This window comes from Anser anser (assembly GCF_964211835.1).
Source record: "Anser anser genome assembly, chromosome: 8".
NCBI lineage: Eukaryota > Metazoa > Chordata > Aves > Anseriformes > Anatidae > Anser > Anser anser.
In genome coordinates this window covers 12,373,813-12,392,353 of record NC_139728.1, presented here as the reverse complement: position 1 = coordinate 12,392,353, position 18,541 = coordinate 12,373,813, and the positions used below count along the sequence as shown (strand labels likewise).

The following is an 18,541-nucleotide window of genomic DNA, read 5'->3' as shown; positions in this document are numbered from 1 at the left end:
ATAAACTTGAATTAGCTAACTTTTAACTCTGGAAGGAAAAAATAGGTCAGTAGTTCTTGCTTTCAGGGGCATTTTCAAACATCTGTCATTGCCAGGTTCCACGTCTGTGAGTCTACTTCAGATGCTATTGTATGCTAAATTTTCCCTCCAGACTTCCCTTGGTGTAGGACACTGTTCCTGATCCTTTCTCCTACATGGTATTGATGTGAGTGTGTGCTGATATTTCTCTTGCAGTGTGGAGTCTATAAGTGATACCTCTTCAGCAGTTCCAGCTGGGAGGAAAATTCAGTCTAAATGAAGCTGAGCTTAAAACCCATAAAAAGAAATTGTACCATATTACAGTTTATAAATAGTTTTCATGCCATATTCTTTCCATGCTCCTCTTTTCCATTTCTTCACAAAACTGGTGGAATAGTAATACTGAGTAGCACATCGTTAAAGATAGTCTTTTAAAAATCACAGATTTACTTGGGTTGTTTTCACCTTTTTGTTCTCGGGAAACAGTGGGTCCACATTTGGGATTGGTACCACGTGTTCCTCGGCAGATTTTGCACTAAAACAAATTCTGAATCTTTTAGCTCTTAACTGATTTTGTGTATACCAACGGGTAAAGCTGTCACTTTTTCTCCTGATGGTCCTGGCTGTGCAGTGTTTTTCTGAGCTAGTGGCGCCTCTTGTATCCTTGAGGAAGCACTGTTTAAAATAATCTATTAAAGGAAAAGTTCAGGGTGGAATGTGCCCATTGCATAAGCAAATCAAAATTGAATTGTCTGTGTAACTAGGCACGCGTTTCCAGCCAGCCCATCTTCTTATTATGCTGGGTGCTCTGGGAGAACGCCCTAGGACCATTTAATATAGGCTGTGCCCATAAAAAGAGGAATTGAAGCCGTTTCTGGCATGCATCTGTGAATTTGTCACCCAATGCTAGCTGCCAGTTAACAATTAGTTAGAAAAGAGAACTGGAGTGAAGCGGATAATTCTGAAGGATTTAAAACTATTTTTGAGAAGAAAATAAATTGTGTGCAAATGCTGTGTGCGTTGTAACTTTCAGCACAGATTCTCAGTAATCATGTGTAGTACATTAATTCAGCGTATTTTCCACCATCCTTCTAAGCCCATATACTGTGTACACACCTATTTTTGTTAAAAGTAAGCTGACAAGATTGCGCTGGGAGCTTTTATAGTATGGGTTTGTCATTGTGAAGGTTAATAATATTGTACTGAGATGGAAAAGGATCTGGAACCACATGCAGTGGTGGTCATAAGTAGTTTGCAGATGTGTGGCCCTGGCATTGAGCTCTGGTATGTTTCAGGGATCAATTAGAGATGGTGCTCTTGGAAGAATTTAAAGAATTAATATTGGGCACAATTTTTTTTAAAGGCAATGAAGAATGCAATTTATATGTGCATATACTTCAACTTTTTTCTTTGTTGCATCCAAACTTGTGATTCCGAAAGACTGACACATGTATATGGTTTTGATCCTTGTGTTTACATCTCAGTAGTTGCTTTTGGGTAAGCCTCAAAACTTGGCTTCCTAATCAATACTGCAAATGATTATTCATCATTTGAACTCATTTTAAATCGAAACCACTTTTTAAAAGGTCATGCCGTAGTTTAAGACAACTATTTGTCTTGCATTATGTGGAAAGTCAAAGTAGGTGATCATAATGTTTGTGATTCTTTTAGTAGGTATGCTGAAATGGAATTACCCCTAATACTGGCTGAGTTTATGCTTTAGTGAAGTCGGCTGGAATCCTTTTGAACATAGCCTCTCGTGGTGCACAGTTGTGATACGTTTTTAGAATACTGTTATAAACATATCCATAGGATGTCCTGCCTGGCTTGACACAGACAAAAGTATTAGTAAAAGCACAACTAGGTCAAAATGTGCCTCTAAAAAGTGTAAAGGAATGTGATATTATTAAAACCAGTACTGTTAAAAAAAAAATAAATAAAAGAATCAGTATTATTTTAATACATGAGGAATGATTCCCATAGGACAAGGGTAATACTTGTGCTATTCAGACTATTCTCTAGGTTTCATTGTTTCTTTATTTACAGTTCTTAATTGCTATCTTTTGCCCTGTGATATATTTAACAGGTGTAACTTTTAATTGTCTCTTGAAGGCAGTACAATGTAATTAATAGCTAATTCAATTTTGTTTGCTCTAGTGTATTTCCACACACACAGACTGTTTTATGCTAGGATAGCTGCACAGCACATGGATTTGTTATGGTGGTTAAAAGGCAGAAGGACAATTTGGAATGAAAAGCATGCTCTTTTAGAATGTAAGTATGCTTTCACAAAGCGCTAACTAAGCATGAGTCACATAATCAAAAGCAAGAGTTAAAGGAAAAGTCGGGGCTCTTCATCGTGCTGCCTGGAGCGCTGGTGCCTAGTAAGTCTGCATGCTTTTGCCACTGAACTTTTTTAAAGCTATGTCTGGTTTAAGGACAGTTGGATTAGTTTTAATGGCAGCCACATGATCCTGTCTGTGGGCCTCCATAATTTTTTGCTTTTCATACCATTCCTAAGACCTTTTTTCATTTCTCCATTGTCCTTTTTTGTTCATTTTAGGGCATTTCTTATCATATGTGGTCAGTTAGTAAATAGCATCCTTACACAGCATTAATCCTAAATACTGTTTTTTCAAGCAGGTGCTATGTGTAATTCTCGACAAATGTTAATTATCACCATTCATTACACTTCACAGCAATTCCTTGAAGAAAATTCACTTCTTGATAGATAGTTTATTCCAGGGTGTTTTATTTCTACTGTTTGAGGCATGGAAGTTTGGTGGGATATGTCACTCCAAATGGTGCGTGTGAAGTGAGTTCCATTTGTCCTAGGAGCTATGGTATAATCCTGAGAACCCTCTCTTGAACAAAAATGTTCTTTAATGTAAAATTCAGAAAATTAATGAGATCATAGGTAGTAATGTTTTAAGGGAAATTGTAGCAGTTTAAGAATTTGTTTAATATTTATTAAATACACGAATAACATTTGTAGCTAGTTCTGAAGTTACAAACTCCAGGGGTGTTAATGTCATTGTTCAATAACAGCACAAAGGACTGCACAATACTTGCAAACATGCATGCCCAGCTTTCTCTACTGATCCACCACAACACAGAAATAATGCTTTTTGCCAATTTCTTGCTCTGCATCACAGCATTCCAGTTGCCTCACATTTATCCAACACCGGCTAGTATTTGGCACACCAGAAACAGCACTGGGAAACGAATGGGGCAGTGAGTCCAGCTGAGGAGCAGGCAGCAAGAGAGCTTGCTGGAGCAGGAGGACAGCTCATTAGCTTCCTTCCAGATCCCTCCCATACCTTGACTTTTCAGACAGCAACTGTCCCCTTCCAGCCAGCTACCAAACTCCTGCCCATCCAGTCCAAGTTATCCTGGCCTCCTCCCTCTTCCCTGCCTTCTAGCTCCTACTCAGTTGCTGCCATCAAAATCAGCTTCCTTTCTCATGGGGAAAAGCCTGATGGAGGTTTTAGAGAGAAATTCTTCCTTTAGGAAGAAAATTAGGGATAAATTCTTCCTCTTTCTTACAGTGAGGTAAGTGCTCCATAGAACATCTGCATTTCAAAAATGTAACCATGGAACTTGCATCGCTTGATCTCTTCTGCAGGCACTGGGGTATGTGGATCCAGCAGCTTATAAAGTGACTTATGGCGCTGTGTACAGATCTGTGATAGCAGAAAGGAGAAATGAGGCTATCGGGTGGGACTGGCCAAACACTGGACCAGGGGCCAGGCAAGCTGTGAAACCTCTGTCCCTGGAGATTTTCCCAGTTCAGTGGGATAGGTCCCCGTGTAGCATAGCCAGAATTTGGCGTTTGACCTGACTTTGAAGTTAGCCCTGCTTTCAGAAGATGTTGGACCAGAAGTGCCTTCCAGCTGAAATATTTTTAATAGATTGACGATTGTTTGGAGATGAAATAGTGCTTTTATGTGTACACGCATACATTTGTATCTCATGTTCTATGCCTGCTCACCTGTGCACTTGTGTAAGTCAGAGCTCTTTCAAGGCAGGTGTGGCAGGGGGTGGATTTCGGGAAGAGGCTTTACATCGCAAAACCGAAACTGTTTTCAGCTTTAAATATAGCACTGATCAGACTTGGGAGCAGCTATGAACACTAGTCTGATGTGTAAGTAGAAAACAACAACAACAAAAATAAGCCATAAAAAATAGAATTTTTAGGCAACTCGTGATTTCTCTTCCTGTTCTTCCTCTTTAAGCTGCACTACAAGATGCAACCTTTATGGAAGAAAATGGTTCTGCAGGCCCTAAAAACAAAACCAGGGTATTCATATGATGTGGTGGACAAATAAATGCTAGAGGTAGTAAAGATAAAAAAATAAATAAATAAAGCAACCCGAAGAGACACCTTTGTTCTATAGGCTGAGAAGAAGGTGGGTGGAAGAAAATAGCAAAGACTTGGGCGAAAGAAAAGAAGAGGAGTTGGTAGAGAGCTGTGAATCGACATTGTCGTTCGGGTCTGTGTCTGAACAAGTAACTGCTATGTTCCGCATCCCATGCTCTCAGCTGCATCTCCCTGCTCCTCTGATCAATGGCTTTCTTTAAAAAAGATTTTAGAGAAACTTAGTCCATTTAGTCCAGCTGACAATCCAATATTTTAACAGTCTTGGAAGACTTCAGAGGAGAAATGAGTGATGCAATGAGATAGTTGCTGCTTTGTACATTGCAGGATTTGCTTGCATCAGTCCTGTTTTCTTATGGGAAAAAAAAAGGGGGGGGAAGATTTAGAAAATGGCAATATTCTGATTCATTCTCAGATAAGAGAAATGAGAAATAGGTTGCTTCCTTGCTCGGAGCTCCTAAGTCAACTTCTGGACAGGCTGTTTCTGTCGGAGCTTTACCTCGCTTCCTTGCAGGGCCATGCCCATCCCTACAACTTTCACAGGCTTTCTTTTCAGACATGAAGCTCAAGTTCCTTTCACATCTCTGTTTTTAGCAGGATGCTTTGGTGTGAGTCTCCTGTTTTGGATGGTAACTTCTGTTGTTTCTAGATGATTCCCAAAGAAGGTGTGGAATCACTGCTTCCATTCAGCTTGAAGGAAGAGTGCTCTGTCCTCCTGGACAGGCACCATCTGTGGGATTTATGCTGCATGCAAAATACCTGCCTAGGGACACCTGTTATATTCTGCCACTATAACTACTCTTTCTCACTTCCTTTTCTTTAGATGCAAATAAAATCGTGAAGCGCGTTTTATTTAGAACCGTGCCGGAGTCCCTGATGTGTCTTTCCCCAATGAAAACTTTTTCTGTGCAGCTTTTTAACGTGCTGCCTGTGATGAACCGTTCCAGTAATCTTGTAAACTTCTGGCTGGAATCATGTAGTCTCATCAGGACTAGCTGATTTGTGCTTTCATTTTCACTTGCCTCCAAATGCATGTAAAATCCCCTGCACCAACTTGTAGTTTGCCTCAGGGCGCTGGGCTCCGGGAGCAGCAGCGGTGCTGCAGCCGCTGGCAGCTGGCAGCAGGCCCTTTGTTTCTGTAGCGGAGGAAGTCTGCTCGTAAAGAAAGAATTCAGATGTCCTTACTTTTCAATCATTTTGTCTCTTTCATTACAATTCAGGCAACAAGCATTCTACCTGCATCGAAAACCAACCAGCAGAGGTTGCCATTGATTTTTCTGTTACCTCTTACCTGCTGAGCAGCTCTCGGCTTTCTTGTACAAGACCGGCAATATTTGGGTGATGTGAGGGCTTGTTGTCAGAGCTCGGGCCTGTGCGTGTACTAACAGGTGCTGCGGTGTTGTCCATGGCCTGAGGCTGACCCCACGAAGGTGACTGGGTTGCAGTGGTGGCTGTAACGTGGAAGCCTCAGGAGTTACCACTGCAAATCTGTATCCAGCACAAGGGACTGAGATTGTCATTTCTGCGGTCTGCTTAGTTTTAGGCTTTGCCGTTGCTCATCTGCCTTGCCCTTGGGTCTCTTTCTAACAGCCGGGTTAAGGTGCTCTGGCCCTTTCTTTCCCTAGTGCTAACCCCAGCCTGGCCCCAGGAGGAGAGGGAGAAGCCCCGCTTGTGCCCCCAGTGTGCACGGTGCTTTGTTCTGCTGCTGCCCAGGAGGAAGGAGAACTGCTTGTGTTGTTCCACCTCTGCTACCCATAGCTCTTGCTTAGAGCCCTACACTTAGGCAGTAAATGTAGTCGGTAAATTTGTCACAGCCATTCACCATTTTGAGGCACTGGAGTGATTTTTGTCTTCTCGTCAGTCCTTTGACGGCAGGCTTTGCCCTTACCGCAGGGTGTTACTGCGAGCCCCTTCCCCACCGCCGCAGTTTGTGCTGCCTCAGGTTTCTCGAGCCGTGTCACTCAGCCCGCAGCGCTTGCTCCGGGCTGTACCTGAGACACAAGCTGGTAACCCAGAGCAGCTCACTGCAGCTTTGCCTCGACCTAGCCCAATTCCAGCCCTACTCGTTCCTAAGGCCTGGCTTTGCCGAACCCTCCGCTGCCCTTCTCCGCACGTGCCTTTTGCTGAGCTGTAGCCCAAGCCCCGCTCCGTGCCTGCTGCTGCCCCGGCCCCGCTGCTCGCTCTGCCCGAGCCGTGCTGGGGGCCGTGCGGGGCAGCTGCCGCCCGCGGCCGTGCGCTGCGCTCCGCCTGATTTCGGGCTGCCCTGACGGGAGCCCGAGGGCCGCGTCCCGCACCCCGCCGCCGTTCCCCCGCCGCGCTGCGGGGGGCGCCCAGCCGCGGCCATCGGCTCCTCGGCGGGGAGGAGGAGGAGGACGAGGTGGAGGAGGAGGAGGAGGACGAGGAGGAGGAGGAGCGGGCTCGGGTGCCCGGGGGGGCCGGAGGGGAGCGGCGGCAGCGGCCCCGGCCGCCCGGCGGGGAGCGCAGCGCCCTGCCCAGCCGCCCGGCGCAGGGCGGGGAGGATGCGCGGGGTGGGGGGGGAAGGGGGGGTGCTCGTCCTGCTGCCCGCACACGGGGCCGGGGAGCGGCGGGGCCGGGACGTGCCGGCAGGCGGAGGGCTGAAGAACCGGAACCATTCGGGGATGTTATAAAACCCCAAGGACTTCGTGCACGGCGCGGCGGGAGGCGAACTCCAGAAGGCGAGCTTGCCGTCGAGTTGCTGCAAGGGAATCGAAGACGATTTTTCGTTTCTGGTAGCTGAAATTCCTCTTGAAGACCCGGCAAGGGCTGCCGAAAGCTGCGCAGAGGTTCCGGTACTTTTACAGAGACTTGAAGCGAATGCCAGCGTAATATCTCAATGACCTTGGAAATCGTTTTATGTGGATTCGTTAATTCTCACCGCCAGTCTTCTGGTCTCAGGAACTCCAGGATTAAAGATGGTTTTAACCTTCTAGGGGCCTTTCAAAAAGCAAGATTGTATACTATTAGTTACCTGCCTAATGATTCCTGAACTAATCAAGCATTTACTTTAAACTGAACGCAGAAGATGCTTTCTTTTAATGTTTGCTTTCTCCACAACTGCGAATAAAATGAGCAAGGTAATGTCCTGCAATTAGAAGAACAATCTTGTTTACACAATTGTTATTATGCTGATCATCTAATAAATCTAGCAATCCTAAAACTACCTAGAAGAAGCAGCAGAATAACAGAATAATGGAGTAGTAAACAATGGCAGCTTTTCTAGTCAAATCAGCATTTCATTAGCTTCACAGCAGAATGCAGATGGAAGTTTCTGTTCTTGTAGTGTGGGGGTTTGTGAAATGATTCAGGTGTTGCTACAGAGGTGAGCGATATCATGGATATACCTATAAACTCCTGTGTGCCGATCCACTCTAGCAAATACAGCAGAGTTTCCAAAGATGATTATTTTAAATTGCCATTGCTGAAATTAAATTCAAGAGGATTTATTTTGTCTGTGGGGACCTTGAATTATGCTCCTGGCATTAATAATTGTAATGGACTATAACTGTTTAAAAGAATTATGAATATTGACACAAGTCTCCAAATTCTATTCTTAAACCCTTTGGATTTTTAAATGAGTAGACACGATCTTCCTCCTTGTACGTGAGATGTATGTTTTCTTTCTTGGGAGTCAGAGGACAAATCTGCCTTGTCCCCCACCTGTCTCCCTCCAAATAAAATTCATTATTCATACCCAAACAGTGGTGAGTCTATTGGAATTAACCTTGACAAAAGTGTTTTCCTTACCTTTCTAATGAGTAGCATGGATAAGACAGAGTACCATCTCCTGAACAGAGCCAGAACAGACAGCATTAGATGATGAACTTTTTCCTTTACTCTCAAGTCACTCTGTGATTTAAATTGAGACATTAAAAAGATTGCCTCCAGCAACCGCTGGTCCAGGAAACCTGAGCTGTACCAAGATTCCTCCTTCCCTTCCTTTCCCTCACCCCACTGTATTCCAAAGTAAGTGACTTTCTCAGGAAAATAAACAGAGATTTCCCCCCTCTTACCCTGGGAAATGAAGGTGGCTCTTCAGTTTTTATTTCCGTATTCCACGGTACCTGTTTGTTTTAGAAGTGCCTTGTGTTTGTAAAGATTGCTCAAGAGCACTGGAGGAGCTGATCAGTGGCCTTTCTCTTTCTGGCTTTTTTTTTTTCTTTTCTTTCCTTTTTTTTTTTGGATGTTTTTCTTTCCTTCTTTCTTTTCTTTCTTTTCTTTCTCTCCTTCTTTCTTTCTTACTTTCTTTCTTTCCTTAAAGCTAAGGTGTGCCAGAGGTGATGCACTGATGCTGAGGAGGCATCAACAGCTATGGGACTGTAGAACCCTCTCAAATGTAAGCACTGGCAGTGTCTGCAGAGAGATCGTGAGACGCTGAAGCAGAGCTTAGCTGCTGTTAAGCATGTCATCTGCTCGCTAACACTCAGAGCGCAGTGTTCCCTAATCACAAAACATGAACCAGTCCCGATGGATTGAATGGAGGACTCTGAATCTGAGCAGTAGTGTTATGAACATATCTGAGCATCTCTCCTGCCCTCTTGGATTTGGTCACTACAATGCAGTTGACATCTGTATCCTTGAGACGGTTGTTATTATCTTGCTAACTTTTTTAATTATTGCGGGTAACTTAACTGTGATATTTGTTTTCCACTGTGCTCCACTTCTGCACCATTATACCACCAGCTATTTTATCCAGACCATGGCCTACGCTGATCTTCTTGTTGGAGTTAGCTGCTTGGTTCCTACCTTGTCACTGCTTCACTATTCAACAGGTGTCCACGAGTCCTTGACCTGTCAAGTTTTCGGATACATCATCTCTGTGCTAAAAAGCGTGTCTATGGCGTGTCTTGCTTGCATCAGTGTGGATCGCTATCTCGCTATAACAAAGCCTCTCTCCTATAACCAACTGGTCACACCTTGTCGCTTGAGAATCTGCATCGTTTTGATCTGGATATACTCTTGTCTAATCTTCTTGCCTTCCTTTTTTGGTTGGGGAAAACCTGGTTACCATGGAGATATTTTTGAATGGTGTGCTACCTCCTGGCTAACTAATGCCTATTTTACTGGCTTTATCGTGTGCTTACTGTACGCTCCCGCTGCCTTTGTCATTTGTTTCACGTATTTCCACATCTTTAAAATCTGCCGGCAGCACACCAAAGAGATCAATGATCGGAGAGCTCGATTTCCTAGCCACGAAGTGGATGCTGCTGGGGAGACTGGGCACAGCCCTGACCGCCGCTATGCCATGGTGTTGTTTCGGATAACCAGCGTGTTCTACATGCTGTGGCTCCCTTATATCATATACTTTCTGCTGGAGAGCTCTAGGGTGTTGGAAAACCCGGCACTTTCCTTCTTAACAACGTGGCTTGCTATAAGCAATAGTTTCTGCAACTGTGTGATATATAGCCTCTCCAACAGTGTCTTCAGGCTGGGACTGCGGAGACTGTCAGAGACAATATGTTCATCCTGTATGTGTTTAAAAGACAGGGATGTACGGGACCCTAAACCAAGGAAACGGGCTAATTCCTGCTCCATTTAAAGAGAACTGGTGTGTGTCATCAAACACGGAGTTTTGATAGTATTTGCTGTATCTGGGAACTTACCAGAAGAGGAATGTTTACGTGATTAGTGTGCTACGCTGTTAGAGCTGGGTTTAAAAGTGCTTTTGGAAAAGAGAAAGGCTGCTCTAAGAGGGGTCACTGAACTTTGCATATAGCTCTTGTGCGATTGTGAGGAGAGCCATTCAACAGAGGTGACGAAGAAAGTCAGAACTAAAATCTTCCAAAGGGCATGTTATACCTACCACATCAAAGGAGGTTCCTCATAAAATAAATAAGTTAGTTACTACCTTATATTTTTGCCCTTGTAGAAAAGTTATCTTACTATCTTTGTGTCAGAATATACTGTAGCCTTCTGAATTTAAATATATTTAAGAGGCAACAATCAACTACACAGTAAGTGGCTACCTGTAAATTATATTCCTGAGGACTTACAGTAGATGTTGCAGATTAATAACCAGCTCTGTCTCTGCTCACATCTTGTACAATTTTCAGTTCTACAAACAGTCCGCGACGCATAAAACCTACACCAGGCATGATGCTTTTGGATAAAATGGCACATTCTGGTACAACTTTCACAGACCCTTGCCCTCGTTTTCCCTGTTATTTATTTATTTATTTATTTATTTATTTAACTATTTTCTCTCCATTCTGTGCATCTCTAAATTCCATCAAGTTGCAGTGGCTCAGTTTGAGGACACCTACAAGGTAAAATGAGTTTCAAATCACTCTTCCTGGAGAAAGCAATAGCCTTTCCTGGCCAGCTGAGTATCTGCAGCTGCCTGTGTACAATGACTTTTTCAGTCTTTCATTCTCTCAATCCTGTTAAATTAGCACACGGTATGGATGTAGTGTCCTTTAGGGTGTACTAAAGCTTTTTCTTTATTGGCTACACAGATAATCCTAATGCAAATATGATAATCACACACAGCAGTGTGCGATTCTGCTTAGAAAACTAAAAATAAATAACAGAACCTTTTCTTTGGGAAGTCTGAATAGCTTACTGTTGTAGCTGTCAATCCTTTGTGTGAACCTAGCTTGCACATACTGTATTCTTTTTTATCAAAAATTTTTTTAGAGAAAATGTAAATTGTGGTCTGTGCCTAATGTTTTCATAGCACATGGAATAGGTCAATGCTACAGGATTAAACAAACTATACTCATTTTAAGAGAAATACTTCTGTGCAGTTGTTGAATCGATGTTTGTTAGACAAGTGCTCTTGGAGAAGGTGAACAAGACAGTTTAGTATTAAATACAGGCAAAGAGCTTCAGTATTTCCTTTTGTAGTGAACTGACTTTCAGGTCCACTGATTGAAACTTTTTTATTTTGCAAGGGCGCACATTAGGTTTGTGTAATAAACTGCCAGGGGTTCAGATGCATGCCAATCAAGAAAATATTTAAATTATTATTTTGAACAAAATGTAATTTTCTTAGATGGTTATTGGCTTTTAAAGAAGGCCCAATTATTGATTATTGGTGCCTTTTAACACTGCACTATTATTCCTTCTTTCACCAAAATGCATATGTAAAGACCGTGCCTATTACTTTTTGTACCAGAAGCTAGCCACGTTTGCACACCTGTGGTTTGACTCTAGATCTCCCTTAATTATGTACTCTGTTTTGTTGAGGTGGTTCTGAACCCCTGTACATTTTTAAACGTGTAAGAAAGTTGAAACAATGGAATAAAGTAGTATTATGTATATCAAACCCAGCCTTGGCTTTAGTTCCCTGCTGTTACACTCTGTTCTCTGTGAAAGTTCCTCTGGGCTCCGATCAACTTACGAAGGAACTCATGAAGGACTTACAAGTTCACTATTTTAAATCCCAAACTCAAAGCTGTTTGCTTTCTGTCTTAAGCGTTTGTATGCTGGTTTCTAACATTGCACAACCTTTAAAGCAGATTGAAATACATCTTGAAACGTTCCTCTGGCTAAGCTGAGCTGTTGCTGACAATTAGCCCTGACCTATTAGGGAAAAACGAGTAGCTCTCCTTGTGTGGACCTCGTATTCCTCCACGTCTATGGGAATGGGCCTGTCGCCTCCTTTTGAAAAGTTGCTGTTTATTTCCAAAGATTATTTTGGGCTGCTCCAGAAGGTTGTGTAAGCCTGTCTCTTCTCTCAAACAAGACCTGGATTTGTTTAGTTCTGTGATCATCTGTATCGTTTCCTGCTTAGTTGGGTTCTCAGTGTGCAAGACTTAGTCAAGGAACAGTGAAATATCTCATTTCTCCCAGCTCACGCGGCTGGTGCCATACTGATAACGTAGTTCTACAGCTGTGCTCCAGAGCTGGGCGCTTCCTGCTTCTGGTTTTGTTGGCAGTCCTGGTAACGGGTTTCTGTGTGACCTCCAGAAGTTCAAGAAAAGCTCTAGAAAATCCTTGAAGTTGGTCAAACCTTTTATTAAAAACAAGAAACACAGCTAGAAGGCAGTAGAATATGTATTTAGCGTGGTACTGTAACTACAAACATGTAGAAATACACAAGCTAACTCATTTGTATCAGTAGTGCCTTAGTTGAACCCTGCTTGTATAACCTCAACAGAGTTGACACGCATCAACTCGGAGCTTTACTGCCTGCAGGCGGGAGGCCGGGACGGAAGGCTCCTTTCTGCAGAGGCTGCAGCACAAAGTTACGCGCCAGCCGCTGGCCCCTTGCCCCATGGGGCAGAGTTAGCAATACGTCCCTCTCGACCATCGTGCTGAGCTTGTTGAGTTATCAGGTGGGAGTGAAGATTTCCCTTTTCCTTAGGCAGGCTTTGAAGGGAGAGAATATAGCAGAAGTCCACTGCCCTGCATACAAATCCTAGCTCCCTATACTCCTCACTTTTTTTTCTTTTCTTCCTTAACCATCAACATAGCGTTGGTGGAAGAGCACTAATTTGCTTGTCGGGAGCCTGAATTTCACTTTCTGTAAAATCACACTTCAACCTGTTGTCTGTAAACCCGAGTCTCCTACTTTCCCGGAAAGTGTCAAATTAAACATCTTCAGCAGAGTTAAATACTGCATTTCCTATTGCTATTTTCAAGGTGATAGGATTTGACCCAGTGGTCAGTCATGTGAATTTTTAAGTTTAGTATTTCATTTTTCAAAAGTGCTTTCTAAACTCATAATGTATTTATATTTTTAAGGGAGGTTTGTTATTGTTTTACTAATGCTATCTGAGGATTCCAGCTGGTGCTGACTTCTCTTCCAAAAATGATAAAGCCAGACGTTTTGATGGATAAAAAAAGTCCAACAGAAATTTCAGTCATTCAATCTGTCACTTTTAATTTTCAATCTGTAAAAAGTTCCATGATGTTGTATGAAAATCTGATTAAGGAATGGGACTTTTAAAGCTGGCATCTCTTACACAAAAATGTTTTAAGCGTATATTATCCCAGTTTCATATGCCTAAAGTTCTTCAAGATGTATAAAGTAGCTAGTAATAAGATCACCCAATGCTAACCAAATAAATAGACTTGATCGCATCATTGCTGATATTATAGGTAATAGCAAGGTAATTGCCAAAACTTTAGGTTCCTTCCTTAAAAAAAAAAAAAAGAGTCAGGGGAAGCTAACAGCTACTTATATGTAAAATAGTAAATAAAAAGGTTAAAGTGAAGAGAGACGTCTAATAGGTAAGCAAAACAAACATGCATAGTTCCTTTGTGCCGGTAGGTTTCTCTGGAATACTTCTGCTTGTAGTAGGCAAGGTAAAGGTCAATTGTGTTACTGTGTTTAGAAACTCATGTCTCCAGCCTAAGGAAAAGGAAAAAAAAAAATCCTGTAATGGCAGAAAAAGTGCTACCAGGAAAGTAATTTTTTCTTCACCAACTACTATTTGCTTCCTTCTTTTCTGGAACAGCTAAGTGAATTCCTCTTCAAAATAGTCTTTAAAGGGAAGGACAACTGTAGTAATGAAAAGCACAAGGCTGTCTTTTAAGTGTTTACTTACTGTTTTTCTTATAGTAAGATTTTTTTTTCCACTTACAAACCCATCTTGTGATTGTACTTGGTAAAGCATGAGGTCTCACACTAGGCTTATTTTTGTGCAAAATCTTTGTGCGTCCTCTGCTGAAAAGTTGTGTTCTGCTTTACTGAGCCACCTTTCCCAGGTACAGTTTATGAAGACTTTTTAAAAATAGCATTTATTTCATTTTTACAAATATTTTTACGTCATTAGTGTTTGCCAACTGAATATCTGTGATCATGCTCAGTTTTTATCCTCACCAAAATTAATAAAAATGTCTTTTTTTTAGTAAAGTAACTTACCAGTCAATATTAGAAATTGGCTATTGAGAAAAGGTGGATCAATATAACAACTTGCAATTTCATTAGCTTCTTATCCTGTGTATGACAAATGGAGCTTAAATATAAACAACAGATAGTTGCTGCAACAGGGTATCAAGTTGCTGGGAAATGCACCAGGGTTTCTACTCTCCCAAAGCTGGTTTTCAACGTGAAACTGTTTCATCTTTCCATATGGCAGCTGTAGCCCAGCAAATAACCATATGGATTTTTTTTGTGCTGCTGTTGGAGTGTCGAGGCTCTGTACGCCAACGTCCGAGCTGCTGCTGCTGCGAACGCACCTTAACCAGAGGTCTGGCTCAGTCCTGGAGCTGGCCTTGCCAAGGAGACGTGCCAGAGGTTCATCAGGCCATGGGTGCCGTGGAGGAGGCAGTGGCCTCCTCGGCTAGCCTCTAGGATCGGCTCATCTGCAGGGCTTTCAGTTCTGCTGTCACTGCCACCAGAAGGATCGGTTTAAGCCTTTGACTTCCTGCCCCCTTTACCCCTGCCCTTTCTCTTTGGGCTGTTTTAAGTGCGGGGTCTACATCGTTCAACAACTTCACTGAATTAGGTAAAATATTTCGTGTGTCATTTGACTGGCAAAACCTGGCATTGCTTTGTTATCTAGGTGATGATTAATTTTTAGGCCTTTCCAGAAGAGGAAGCATCTCGGAGGTAGCGTTTTCTTGTCACTTGCAGATTGCCTGGAATGTTGCTTAAAGACAGCATTTTCCAAAGACCGCATGATTTTTGCTATACCAAATACCAAGTTAAAGTAAAATCTGATTTTTTTCCCATTTATCCTATATGAGGTTGTTTTTTTTTTTAGTTTATACTGAACTCATATGTAGATCTCTGCAGTCATTAAGCGTTTTTAATTGTTAACAATGGACTATGTCATTATTGTAGATCAGTGGGATGAAAGCGATTCAGAAGGATATTTAAGGTAGCTTCCTACTCACAGATTTTTCTAGTCAAGCTTAAATGATATGACTCCTTTCTCCATCTGATGTTAGGAAAATCCTTCCAGAAAATATGATGTGAGCTCAACAAGCTTTAAGTGCTAAAGGAACAGTACGTGAGTGGAGGAGAAGCTGTTAATGGCTCTGTTCCTCAGCACAACCTCAAGAAAACATCAACAAAATCTAATCTCCCTTCAATATCCATGATTTCTGTGGACTTTTCCTTTCTCAAAGTACTGTGAAGGATAGGTCGAATATAAGGAAACCTTAGTGCTGTCAGCTGTGCTGACAGGAGGCTGGGAAAAGCAATTTCAGGCAGTAAAAATGCCTGGAGATTTTGGGATTTTATCACAGTCTTATGCTGACTCCTGCCAAACATAACCCTCTTGAGAAGGTGATAGAAATGCTACAGGCTTTTCATTTTACTCTTAATCACCCTGTGACTCGATTTGAGCAAAGCGAAGGCGATTCTGATCGAAATGCGACTTCTATAAATGCAGTCATTACCAGGCAAAAAAGTTGTACGTTTTGTATCTGGTATTCACTCAGGCCTCAAGGCTTGTAATCTAAATTTTACCATCAGCAATATCAGAAAAAGTGACAAAACACAAAGTTTTTTGAGAAGACGAAGCTCAGAGATGTCAGCATTAATCACACGAGGGTGTTTCTGCATCTTGGTGATACTGCTTTTTGGTTCTGTTTTCTTTAACTGAAATGCATATGCCTGTTGTGTTGTTTCTCTTCTTTTGTAAATTATTTGAATAAGCACAAATTCTTTTCATCGTGAAAGAAGTCTGTTTTATGACATATTTTCATGAAAAATTGGATAGTGCTTTGGAAAAGTATGATAGAGTGCTCCCTGGGAGAAAGTGCAATGTGTTCCTTATAGAACACACAAGTGCTTTGAATTTCATACACTTCAGTTAGGGAGGTCTTCAGATGTCTGTATGCAGTGAAGGTTTCTAGTCCTTGAATGTGTCTCTCGAGTGGTATTTATGCTTGTGCATGTATTATTTAAAAGCTGTTCTTGCGTGACATTTGAATTTATAATTGCAAATGGACAAGTGGTATTTCCAGCGATCAGGCAGATTCGTTCTGACCTATGAAAGACATCTGCTGAACCCACAGGCTGTTAAGGCTCCCGGAGTGATGGCAGCGCACGGGTTCTCGTGAGCTGTGCTGTTGTGGGGGGACAAGGCCGGGATGTGCGGACTGAGGCGGGAGAGCTGCTGGACGAGCCTCTCCGTGGCTCTGGGGGGCCGGGCACGGCAGCGGTGACCTCTGGCTGAGTACTTTGTATTATTGCCATTGTGTTACTCTATGTCTGTGCTCACATCTGCGCTTAAACGCCAGTTGTCAAATACAAGACATCCGTGTCATTTTGGAAGATGTATTCTCTCCTCTTTCCTGCTGAGATTCCTGTAGATCCCTTTCAGTACCGCGTGCCATTTAAACCTCTGATTCATGCTCTCTGACTAAACCTGCCGTGGTTTAACTGGTTCCAGTTGCAGCAGCAGAGGCAGCAGAACGAAACGTGCCTGTGCCTCGCCTCGCCTCCTTTCACCTCGGCTCTCCCAGGTCAGCCTGGCAGCCCCGAGCAGCGCCACGTTTCAGTGGCAGGGCTGTGACATCCAGCACGCTGGTGTGGCCGCCAAGCCCTCGTGTGCTCTCGTACCCGCACTGCGTGGGGTTCAGCAGCCAGAAAAGGGCTGTGGGAGACAGCTGAAGGCAACAGTGCCTTAAAGGGCTTCAACAAGGATTTTGCAGGGTTTAGAATAGTAAGGAAATTAGTAGAAAGTTTTTTTGAAAAAAGGGGAAAAAGAGAGCTTCGTATACTGTGAGTAATGAATTGCTGGGTCAAGAACAGATTGATCTCTTTTTCACCTATGCCCTCACAAGGAAAACAGGATCTTCATCAGAGAGTTTTAGTATAACCGGGTGGATTTTGGACACTCCAGTTTTTGTAATGATAGTTGTGCAACTATACATATTTAAGGCTTGTGAACAGTCATATAATGGCAAGGTTCCAGTGGCAGCTTTTTCTTCATTTCAAGGGCTTTGGGGACCACTTTGTGGCTAGAGTCAGATAAACACCAAGCATATGCTAAAACAACCAAAGCCAAAACAGCCAACACTGGCTATCGGTGAAAGACCTTTATCCAAAACTGCTTTCTCCATAATATTGGCTACTTAATGTTTTCCAGGCCACACTTCGTATTGGCGTATGAAGATGACGTAAAACACTAAGAAATCTAATAAATATAATTACATAATATCATAATAAAATTAGTTTTAAGGTTTTTAATTTTTCAACTCAGGCCTTTAGGAGACCATATTTTCTGATGTTCAGTATCTTGGGATCCAATTAATTATTTTCCTTTGTTGGCTGTGCTTTACTTTGACCTCTGGTGTGTGGTTTTTTATTAATTCAATCTTAAATTTGAATTTGAATTTTAAATTCAATTTTGCTGTTACTTAGATATGTTCTTCACTTGACTCATGTAAAAGCCTTTATGAGAATATTAGAAAGATCATGTCCTTCACGGGAACACTATCGAGCCTTAAATCTACTTAGGATGTATTCCATTGTACCTAAAAGAAGCTGCTGTTGTACCTTTTCTACCAGATTTCAGGTGTCTTGGCAATAAGCCTCAGCTCCAGGTGCCAAGTTCTCCAACCTCTTCTGTTGAGCTGGAATATTATTTGCCACTGATTTTTTTTGTAAATGTTACTGACTAAAGAAACTCTGTTTTGGCAGTGAATCAACATTTTGGGTGGGATTTATGAAGATACTTTCTGTTTCTATTGTATGTATTTCCTTTGATTTTGATGAGAGTATGTAAGGGTTATTGCTTAAGTGCAGCTAGAAGTTGCGTCCATGTTATCCCTGTGAATTTGTGGCTCCTTTCTTCTGGTTTGCCCTTCTTCTGGCTTGGGAAGCTCTTTTGGGGGGGAAAAAGTGTGTTTGTGATGGTTGGTGGTTGATACAATTGTGCTTTGATGGTTGTTTTATTTTATGAATTTCACTGCATTAGCGATGCCTGTATTTTAAAAATAAAAATCATGGCAAAGTGCTCTTGTAATAGTGGTATTGATTTTGTTTGTGGTAGAAAAATAAATTTATAGCAAGACAATTTTCACTGGTAAAAGGAGATTCAAAATGTGATGTAGGTGAGGAACACCTGCTGATAATTTATTTGGGGAAAGATTTGAATTTCAAATGGCAGCTGAGATTCAAGAAAGAAATGTAAATGCTGATCCTGAAGTAAAGCAGCCCTCATTTTTCAGCTGGTAATGAAACGAGTTGTGTCCGTCTCCTGTCAGCAAGAGGTTCTGGGT

General features: G+C 42.2%; 2 protein-coding genes across 10 annotated transcripts in view; both read left to right on the top strand.

Annotated features, from left to right (window-relative positions):
* Window positions 1-18,541, top strand: part of RABGAP1L (RAB GTPase activating protein 1 like) — a 249,466-nt gene that overhangs the window by 78,782 nt on the left and 152,143 nt on the right. The gene's annotated exons all lie outside the window — the stretch shown is intronic.
* On the top strand, window positions 6,030-18,285 carry GPR52 (G protein-coupled receptor 52). The gene is made up of 2 exons (XM_083846205.1): window positions 6,030-8,118; window positions 8,676-18,285. Exon 2 carries the CDS (start codon window positions 8,868-8,870, stop codon window positions 9,951-9,953), a length of 1,086 nt encoding a protein of 361 aa, XP_083702331.1. The 5' UTR covers window positions 6,030-8,118; window positions 8,676-8,867; the 3' UTR covers window positions 9,954-18,285.